The sequence below is a fragment of the Condylura cristata genome, unplaced genomic scaffold (assembly GCF_000260355.1).
Source record: "Condylura cristata isolate star-nosed mole 26May11 unplaced genomic scaffold, ConCri1.0 scaffold00015, whole genome shotgun sequence".
NCBI lineage: Eukaryota > Metazoa > Chordata > Mammalia > Eulipotyphla > Talpidae > Condylura > Condylura cristata.
The window spans coordinates 877,779-887,785 of record NW_004567116.1 but is presented as its reverse complement, the minus strand read 5'-3'; the positions used below and the strand labels follow the sequence as shown (position 1 = coordinate 887,785).

At 65.4% G+C, this 10,007-nt stretch overlaps 1 protein-coding gene across 1 annotated transcript in view; it reads right to left on the bottom strand.

The window, feature by feature from the left end:
• The window catches only part of CLCF1 (cardiotrophin-like cytokine factor 1), a 15,827-nt gene extending 7,397 nt beyond the window's left edge, over positions 1-8,430 (bottom strand). The window contains exons 1-8 of the mRNA XM_012725125.1: positions 8,362-8,430; positions 7,486-7,589; positions 5,427-5,523; positions 5,233-5,308; positions 4,080-4,222; positions 3,782-3,975; positions 2,688-2,728; positions 737-864 (exon numbers count right to left, since the gene is read on the bottom strand). Coding sequence (XP_012580579.1) covers positions 737-864; positions 2,688-2,728; positions 3,782-3,975; positions 4,080-4,222; positions 5,233-5,308; positions 5,427-5,523; positions 7,486-7,589; positions 8,362-8,430 — 852 coding nt within the window. The remainder of the gene's footprint in view (positions 1-736; positions 865-2,687; positions 2,729-3,781; positions 3,976-4,079; positions 4,223-5,232; positions 5,309-5,426; positions 5,524-7,485; positions 7,590-8,361) is intronic.
• Positions 8,431-10,007: the final 1,577 nt, after the last annotated feature.

Here is a 10,007-nt window from a genome sequence, read left to right as displayed (position 1 = left end):
GGGGCCGGGGCCGGGGCGGGCGCGGCTCCTCTCCCGGAGGCTGGCGGAGTGGGAGGGCGAGCCGCGGCTCCGGCGAAGCTTTAATAATCCCATCCGCCAGGCCCACTCGCAGGTTTTTTTCGCTCGGTTTCGGATTTTTTTTTTTCGGTGTGGGACATTCTGCAAACTTTTTTTTTTTTTCTGACGTGTAAAGCTGTAACCACAAATTGTAGCGGCCCTCCCCGAGGTGGGGGGAGGCGGGGGGAGGAGGGAAGGGAGGGCTTCTGGGGCTCCTCTCCCTCCCACGACACCGAGGGGGGGTGAGGTGAGGCGAGGCTGCGGCGGTACCACCCCGGGCCTCCTGGGGGAGGGGGCGGGGAGGGCATCGTCCGTCGGCCAACTCCCCGGAGCCAGCCGGGGGAGCGCGTCACCCTGCCTCTCCCTTCCCTCCGAGCCCGCGGTCCCGGGCGCCGGCCCCTGGCCCCTGGCCCCTGGCCCCTGGCCGGGCGGGTGGGCCCTCACCCTACCTCTGCCTCCTCTCGTCTAACCTTCTCTCCCCTCCCCTCCCCCTGAGTTAATGCAATGACACATTCTCCCACATGCCAGCTAGCTGGCCTCCAGGCCAGTGATGGTGTTTTTCCTGCTGCCCTTTGTCTGGGCTGACCGCCCCCCTTGCCTATTGTCCCGGCGCTTGTCCCATTTCCAAAAGCCGGGCGCAGCGAGGCGCTGGGCTGGGGCAGGTGACTAACCCGCTCACAATGCCCCCTGGGGGGGCGGAAGAGGGCACGGCAGGCCCACGGCCGGCGGGGCAGCTGAGGCACTTGGCGGGTTTTCCGTCGAGTTCACAAGGTTCTTCATTCTTCTCCAGTGGCCGCCGGGAGTGCACTGGGGGGACTGGTAATTCATTAATCGGCACGCGGCCGGCACCGGACCAGTTTCGACACCAGAGGCTTGGTGGGTGACTCAGCCGGGCACTCCATTCAAGGCGATGGACAGGCCAGAGCCCCCCCACCTCTGCGAACCGCATCCCCAGACAGCCAGTTGGCTGCTCCTGCCTTTGGGTTGGGGGGGTTGCTGCTTTCCGGTGCTGGGGCAGGGGCTTTTGGGCTGGGGTGTCTCTGCCTCCCGCCCCCCCTAGGGCCTGGGGTGGGAGTTGCTGTCCTGGCTCCCAGAGGACCCCTCAGCCCAGAGCCTCCTGGAGGGGCTGTCTGCCTTCTTCCCGCTGCGGAGGGTGGCCGGGAGAACGCGAGGGAAACAGCCCATGGAGCCCGCCGACTCCCCCCGGGTGATTTCCCTTGGGGGTAGGCATTTGGACTCCAGGGCTCTGGAGCCAGACCCCCAGTTCCATCACTTGGGGATAAGTTGCTTTTGTTGCTGTGGGTGTGTTGTTTGCCCCAGGCCTGGAGGGTGAAGCCTGTCTTGGTCAGTCTGCCCGGCTGCCTGCAGAGAGAGGGCGCCGGTCCGAGCCGGCGGCCTGGTCCTGCCCAGTGCCGGGTCTCCCCTTCACTGCACTGTGAGAACTGGGGTGGGGGGGCGGGGGGGTGGGGAAGAGGTTTGTTTTCAATTACCTCACTGGAGTGGGGCAGAGTTTGTTGTTGTTTTTTTTTCCTCTCTCTCTTCTTTCTTTCTTTCCTTTTTCTTGCTTTTTTTCTAAATGAGGGGGAAAGGAGCTGGGCAGGAGAGCTGGCCTGGGCTGAGGGCAGGGGGCTTTCTTGGCCACCAGTAGCCGTCCTGAGAAAGCCTGTCCTGGAGGGCCCTTCCGAAAGTGCCGGGCCCTCACCCCCCAGCCAGAACTTGGGTTTCGATGACATTCTTGGCGGGTGAGCCCCAATCTTTTGATGCCCATGCCAAGGTCAAGGAGGCAGATGCCCAGTGGGTGACCGGCACTGCAGCCAGCCTGGAGGCCTCCGAGCAGCCACCCCTTCAGCCGGGGTGGGGGGCCTGCGCGCTTCCCGGCTCAGCCCGCCTGCTGGAGCGCCTGCAGAGGCAATGTGGTTTGGATTTGGCCAGGCCCCTCAGCACCTTATAAAGCACCTTGCTGAGTCAGGGAGAAAGCAGCCCCACCGAGGGGGGCAGGAGGGAAAGGGGAAAGAGGGAGAGGGGGCTGAGGAAGGGGTGGGGGCCGGGGGGAGGAGGCCCGGCGGGAAGGAGGAGACACAGCAGCGTGGGCTAAAGGGGGGGGGTCTGGGAGGGAGTCCACGGTGTCCCCACACCTGGGGGTCTAGAAGGCTTCGACTTCCTGGAATCCAGGGTTGCAGCTAAGGTGGGAACCCAGGACCGCCCCCCCGCCCCCATGTCATGACCCCGGGAGTGGGGAAAGTCATGTCATGTTCTCCCTCTGCCTCCTGTCTGGACTTGCATCCCTGCCCTCTCCCCTCACCCAGTGGGGGCCAGGCCTCCCCCTCCCCCATCTGCCCCACTGCCAAAGTGAAAATCAACTCCATCTCCAAGCCGCCAGTGCCCCTGCCATGTCTGGGCAAAGGCAGCAGGCCAGGAGCTGCCAGCGGTCGGGGTGGGGGCTGGAATAGAGACTGTGCCTTCACTCTGCAGGCCCAAGGGGGGTGGGCTGCTGGCACTTGGGGGAGAACGAAGAAAGGCCAGGCCGAGCAGGCTCAGCCCCTGCAGGGCTTCCTGGGGTGACTTGGGACTGGTGGCTGACCTCTGACCTCCTGCTAGGGACCCGGGGGAAAGCCCCTGCTCCCCCATACCTCTCGACTCCAGTAAGGGGTCCTCTTCCAGCTCCAGCACTCTGGGTTTGCGGGGGGGGGGGGCGCAGAGGTTAGGGGAGCTCTAGACCTCTATCCCTTGGTGAGTGGTACAGACATCTCCTGAGACCTGCCGGAGCCGGGCCTGGGAAGGACAGAGAGGGTGACCGGGACTCCCTCCTGCCTCCAAGATGTCAGTCTATGACAAGGGACACTCATGACTGCACCAGGGGTGGGGAGGGCAGGAGCTCCGGGGGCAGTAGAGCTTTGGGTGGAAGCCAACTGGATGGCGCCCACCTGAGCAGAGTTGGCCCTGGGCATGGCTCACTGGGCCCCTGCAGTGGGCAGTGGGCTCCAGTTAGCCAGGGTAGCCAGGGACAGGCTCTTCCCCTTTCTGGGGAGTGGGCTGTGCCACCCCATCCCAAGATGGTGGGGGACCCATGGGCAAGAGAGGGAGACACTGCTTTCTGCCTTACCATCACCCGGTGAGGCTCCAAGGGTGTGGCGGGGTGGGGGCAGGGCTGGCACCACTGATGACTGAGCTCCCCTCCAAAGGGGGCGGAGGTGAGTCAGTGTGGGCTCAGGGATGGCATGGCCCCCCCCCATCGCTGGCATCTTTAGGGCAGGCTCTCCAGATGCCCCAAAAGCACCATGTCCCACGCAGCTGCAGAATGAGTCCGGACGGGCGCGGATGCCGAGCTGGGGGCCTCCAGCCCGGTGCTGTCCGATGGGCGAGCAGGGGCTGGGGCTGCAGAGGCCTAGGGGACCTTTCCTAATCCTCTCTTGCTCACCCGGCGTTCTCTGGGCGCCTGCTGCGTGCCAGGCGCCCAGGGCCCCGGGCCAGGCTGGAGGCTGACCTGCGTGCAGGCAGGTGGGGCAGGGCCATGGCATCGCTCCCTCGCTCGGAAGGACGGCTCGCCCGGGAGTCAGCTGCGCGCCGAGGCTCTGCGTCAGTGATTTCACTTTGTTCTTACAGAAACCCACAAAATAAGGACAGCTACTTCCCCTATTTTATACCTGAGGAAACCGAGGCTTGGTGAGGAGGCACCTGTCTAAGGTCACACAAGTGGTAGAGCCGGAGCCGGACCCAGGCCCACCTGTCCTCAGCACCCTTTAACTGCATGGTGTGGGCGCAGGTCTGGGGCAGCCTCTGGGCCCCAGACTCTGGAAACAGGGTGAGGCTGGGGGCTGCGAGGCTCCAGACTGCGGGGGGTGGGGGGTCGCCTAGCGCCAGGCTCTGAACGTTCACACTGGGGGCGCAGTGGATTTCTTCAGGACTCCCAGGCTGCCGCTGTCCCGTGAGAGCCCCTGTGTGCCTGGGGCTCGGGCGACCTGGCCCTCCTGCCCGCCACCCACCATTGCCACCACGGACGCGACCTGCGGCGTGAGGCTCACCCTGGGCACGCTCACGGCACCACAGGCGGAGCTGTCGACCTCCCACGGGAGTTTGGACGGTGGATGAGCCTGCGCTGGGAGTCGGGCAGCCGCGTACCACTGCGCCAGGCCTCCCTGGGCTTCCCCGGGCCCGACCACGGGGCCTGCCAAGCGAGGGCTGAGCAGCTGGGGCCCGCCGCCTGGCCCGGGGCACAGCCTCCCTGCTGCGGGGCTGTGCAGGGGCCACAGAGGGCAGGAGGGCGGCACGGGGTGTGCACTCGCCCTTTCCCTCCAGTGGGCAGGCGCCCAGCGGCCCTGGCTCACCCTGTGCTGGCCGTGATGTCAGCGGAAACCCCGGGGCCTCCTCCCACCTCATCCAGGCCCTGCCCCGTGTCCCCCACCCACACCTGGACCAGCTCAGCCTCCGAGGACCCGCGCCCAGCGCCCCTGCCCCCCGCCACGCCCCGCCCGGCCTGGGTTCCATTGCCCTGTCTGCACGGGTGTCTGGGTGATGGGTGTGAGGAGGGCAGGGGCAGAAAGGGTACCCCCAGGGGCGCGGCACCTCCCCTGCCCGCCAGGAGCTGCCCTGCCATCCTCCCAGGATGTTCCATGGCCCTGGCCAACCCATGCCGCAGGCTCCGTGACTCCGTCTCCCCTGGCAGAGGCGCGGGGTTACCTCTCCCTGGGCTGGAGATCTTATCCCGCCTGCTGAGTCACAGCCGGCTCCTCCCGCCCTGCGCCGCCCTCCACACCGGCCTCCCTCTGGGCTGCTCGCTGCTCTCTCCAGACTGCCTGGGCCCTCAGCGGCCCCCAGGACCAGAGGACCGACGGCACCTCCCAGCCACTCCATGCGCCCGCCCTGGGCCCTGCTGGGCAGTGAGGGCTGCAGGTTGCTAGGGCTGCGAGCTGTGTGACCCTGGGCAAGTCACCAGGCCTGACACCCGGCTGTCTGGCGCAGGGAGGGGCCGTGGCCACGGTGCCCTCCCCAGAGTCCGGGACAACAGAGTAGCCCAGTCAGCTCTGCGGTGTTGACCGTCTCTGCCACACCGCGATGTCCCTCGGGGAGTGCCGCACCCCTGCCGGCTGCACACCCCTGTTCTTTCACCCTGCCCCCGCCCCTGTCTCCCACCACAGGGCACACAGAACTCCCAGGCCCTTGCTCATCTACCCCCACAGTGAACAGGGTTTGACTCGATGTCCAGAGGACTGGCCTCCTCAGAGGCGTGCGGGAAGGCCCAGGGTGCAGGCCTCTGGGAAGAGAGGAGCCCGGGAGAGCAGCAGGGCAGCCCCTCTGGCTGGCCTCGGCTGTCTAGCGGCAGAGTCAGGTGGTTTGAGCCGGCGAGGCTCCCCCTCCTCCGCCCCCCTCACCTTCCCGAGGTGCACCTCACAGTCCTCCTCAGAGCAGGGGTGCTCCAGCCTCCAGGACTCAGAAGGCCCCGGGGCTGTGGAGCCAGTTGTCGGGAGCCTGGAGAGCGGCTGGGCAGAATGTGAGTGGCCCGGGGGCGTGGTGTACCTGGCCTGGCACCGCTCAGGCCAGGGCCCGGTCACCCCCAGGTTTCTGAAGTGCCTCGCTACGTGCAGACTGCCCGAGGAGCCGAGCGGTCCCCAGGTCTCAGGGCCCGGAGGTGCAGAGGGCAAGATGGCTCCAGAGCCGGCCTGCTATTAATTAGTGGCCTCCGCCCGGCCTGCCCCACTTCCCTGAATGTCTTCCCCTTCCCCCTCCACTGCAGTAGGCCCATCTGGGGGCCGGGGAGGAGGGCTTCACGGCCCTTCCCTCCTGGGGTGCCCAGCGCTGGGCACCCAGATGGGACGGGCGCGGGTGGGGGAGGCCTGGAGGCTGGGCTGGCTCTCGCCCTGCCAGGCCGGGCAGGCTGGCCTGTGTTCTGGGAGGGGAACTGGACATGGTGTCTGTCTCCCTCTGCTGGTCCCTGAGGGGACAGCTGGGCCAGGAAGCTTTCACCAGAGTTGGGGTTGCCCATGTCTCCCCAGACAGCAGATGGTGAGTATGGGGGTGGGGGCTGAGCAGAGGGCCAGGGCCCCTGCTAGCTTCAGCCGCAGGACACGGACACTTCCCCTGGGTCCTGCTGCCGGGACCCTGAAGGGTGGCCCGGCCAGGCCAGGTTACTCCCCGAGGCCTTCCCGGGGGGCTGAAGGGGGCCCCCAAACGGCCCCTTCCCCTTCTTGCCTGTGAATGGAGCTGTCATCCATGGATTTATCTAAACCTTTCGTGAAGCTATTTCTGTTTCCAGCCGAGACCACATCTCGGGGTAATGAGTTCCATGGCTGTCTCCCCTGCTGGGTGAAGCACGCTGCCTTTGATTTGTCCTAAACTTACCTCACTTGCGCTCCGAGGGGGCCTGTAACTCCAGCATGCCAGGTGTTGGCGAACAAGCCCGCGCTTCCCCTAACCACCCCCGCCGTGGGGCTAAAACATTCCATCCCGTCCCCTCGGCCTCCAGCCCCGCAGACAGACGGAAGGCCTGTGCCGCTGGCCAGTGCCGCGCAGGGTGGCGTGGGCACAGCTGTTTCCCTGGGGCAGCTGGCGAAGCAGCCAAGACCAGCTCTCCCGGAAATGCAGAGGGCACCCAGGGCCAGAGTGGAGGGCGGCCCCCCTGGCCTCTCCCCGGCTGACTTCTGCTCCTGCCCGTCCTCATTGCTCCGTAATGTTTGTCAGGGCGCCTGGCTCCCAGGCTGCAGGTGTGGACTCATCTGGCTTCACCCACCGGACATCCGCCGTCCCTCGTGCTGACCCAGCCCGGCAGGCGCACCCCGGAGACAGAGCGGCAGACACCGCGGAAATGGCCACAGCAATGCCGAGAGCGGCTTCTCCGGGCCGCAGAGCCTTGGGCTATGTTTAACCTCACAGGGCTCTTGGAGGCAGGGTCCGGTCACCTCTTCCCCACCTTACCGAAGGGGAAACTGAGGCTCAGAGGATATGGGCGACAGGCCCTGTCGCCAGGATGCAGACAGGTGGCTGCTGCCGGGACCCCACTGTCCAGCTCGACAGACACGCTGGTGTCCAGTCTGGCGGCCTCTCTGGACCCCATGCTCTCCGGCGCTCCACGTGTGCCTATTAAACCCCTGCTACGTGCCAAGTTTGCTCTGTTTGCTGGAGAAATGCTGGGGAGCAAGGGAGGCTGGGCAGGCTCACGTGTGGGCGCTGGAGGCGCTGCCCTGCCGCGGGGCTGGGGGCTGGGGGCTGCCTTAGCGCCCCCCAAGCTCAGCTGCCATGCCCGCCTGCTTACCGCAGGCCCACACACCACCGCTTTCTGTGTGTGGCACACACAACAGCAGAGTGGGCGCCCAAGCCCTGGAGGCCGCCAGGCGGCGTGACCCCAGCTCGGCAAAGCCCCGCCCAAAGGGGACCTCTGCTCAGCGTCCCAGGACGCCCCCGACCGTCCTCCCCAGAGGCCCCTTGTGAATGCACTTTCTCTGCCACTTGTTCTCCATGCCGCCCCCCTCAGACTGCTGCTTCTCCAGGACGCCTTCCTGGCTGCCGACGAGGCGTGCCCGCCGCTTCTCCAGCCCATGCTGTCACATCACGTCAGCCCCCGGCTGCCAGTGCCCGGCAGACTTCGTGCAGGGCCTCGGGCAGGCGGTTCTGCAGCCTGATGCCTTCCCAGCTGTCTGGGGCTCAGCCCCGGCCCCCTTCAGGCCCTTGCTCACACCCGCTTCGCGAGGCACCTCACCGTGCCGCGGCTGTGCAGACTTGCTCGCCTGCTCCCCAGCCGCCTTCTCTGTTTCCGTGGACTGACACCTTCAGGCGCGACGTGACTTTCCGCCGTTCTCTCCCCACGCGGAGGCAGCCCGGGAGGGCGTCCACTCCTGGCTTAGAAACGTGTGTCTGCGTGTAGGAAGTGAATGAGTCCGGCCCTGACCGGCCCAGCTGAGGGTTTTTCAGCAAAGCAACACAGCACCACATGTGTTCAGTAGAATGTCCTCGAATGTGGCATGTCGGGGCCACCTGGGTGCGGCCTCGGTCCCTGCCCGGGGCAGAGCAGCAAGCCACCGTGCGGGCTCGCCCCACTGTCACGAGGGAGCCGGCCGGTGCTCAACAGACGACCATGCCGCCTGCGTTTTGACTTACAGTGGGTTTGCCGGGCCATCACCCCACCCTTGGGCGGGAGGTCGGCCTGAGCTCTCGGGAGCCCATGACTTCAGATCTCCCCTTGGTTGAGAAGTAGTGGTGGAAACAAGAAATTTCCAAACAGAAAGCTCTTTTTAAAATTTGCAGTGGTAACTCCCTTCCATTCTGTATCTGCTACCACGCCTACACTCCCCACCCTGCCAGGTTCTCACATACCTGCAGGTCGCTGCCAATGTGGAGTCGGCAGAGACTAAGAATTGGGGGTTTAAAGAGTCCTGACAGCATCGCCTCCAACCCCCTCTTACTGGAGGAAGCTGAGGCCCAGAGAACGTCGCCTGGCTTCTGTGGTCAGCTGAGAAGGGCTGGAGCTGCACCCAGGTCTCCTGACTCTTGGTACAGACCCCAAATTGTCCTTGGGTCCCAGTACCCCACTTCTCGCTCAACACAGAGGGCTCCTGGAGACAGTCCCGAATCATCATCCCTACAGGACATGAGCCTCACTGGCTGTGCAACTGCAACCCTGGAGTGGGCCGTGGCCTCAGATCCGGGGCACCTTCCCAGCCCCCCGGCCTGGGTGCAGCGAGGCGGCCAACCCCAGCTCCCCTCCAGAGCTGCGGCAGGTGAGGACAGAGAAGGTGGGGCCCCTCCAGGATCACAGCATGTCCAGGTAGGAAGGGACCCCAGTGAGCACCTGATGCCACTCAGGTCACACAAAGGAGTAAGGACTGCAGAGTCAGCCCCAGGGTGGGCGGCCTAGGGGAACTGTGTGGGGCACAGTTCCTGTTCCAGGCTCCTTTCCTCAGGGGAGTCCACTGAGTCCTGATTTTGGAAGGTGGGGAGTTCCCCACTGCACCAACACTTTTTTTTTATGCATATAGAACTGGGGTACAGGACAGATTACGGGGACAGGTTTAAGAGATTCCCCAGACAGAGTGGGGGGCAGAACCGGCAGATTGACTGAAATACAATGCTGAGGGGAGCAGCGGGGAGACAGAAGGGGTCTGCTGCGCCCCGTGGGTCATCCCCTGGTTGGGTATCGAACTGATGCTGAAGCGGCTGCAGACAGCTTCCTAGTGCTGCACTTTAACCCACCAGGTTAAAGGGAGGGTCACCAGGGAGGGCCCACCACCAGTGCCCTCTTAAAAGAAAACTTTAAATTCTGAACTTTCAGTGCATGTGCATGTCCAAATAGACCCATAAAGGCCCTAAATTGGAGTTTATGTCTCCCTCTCTCTCCAGCCTGGTTTGGCCACTTGGGGGCCAGGGCACCTCAGCCCACAGGTGGATGGGGGGTCGCGATGGGAGGTGTGCTGCACTGGGACTGCCCAGCCCTCCCCTCCAGCAGTCTGGGGGCTTGGGTGGCATTTCCTGCTCCAGGCAACTGTGTGGGCCAGGTGGAGGGCCTCCCTGGCCCGCTGGAAAGAGCAGCGGGAAAAGTACGAGGTTAGCCCTAGCCTATTGTTTCTTGGACAGAGTGTGGGCGGCACAGTGAAGGGAAGGCAGGGAACCCTGGTGCCAGGAAATGGGTCAGCGAGACCCCCATGTCTTCCTCCCGCCTGCACTTCTGGCCTGCCTGAAATGGCCACAGACGCCTGACTACCCGGAGGCAGCCCCACACCTCCCGGAGGGCACCTCCACCAGCCCGGTGGCCTGGCCACCCGCTGGGCCTTGACTCTGGCTCGCAGCCCCCCAGGGCACCTTTCTGCCCTTTCCTGCCTGGAGACTCTCTGCGTTGCAGAGTCGGTCAACGACCGTGAAGCGAGAGTGGACCTCCACCCCGCGGCCCCGCGGCCGGCCTCTCGCTCCCTGGGCGCGGCGGGGCCCAGGGTCCTAGCCCGCAGGCGGGTCTGGGTGCCCCGGAC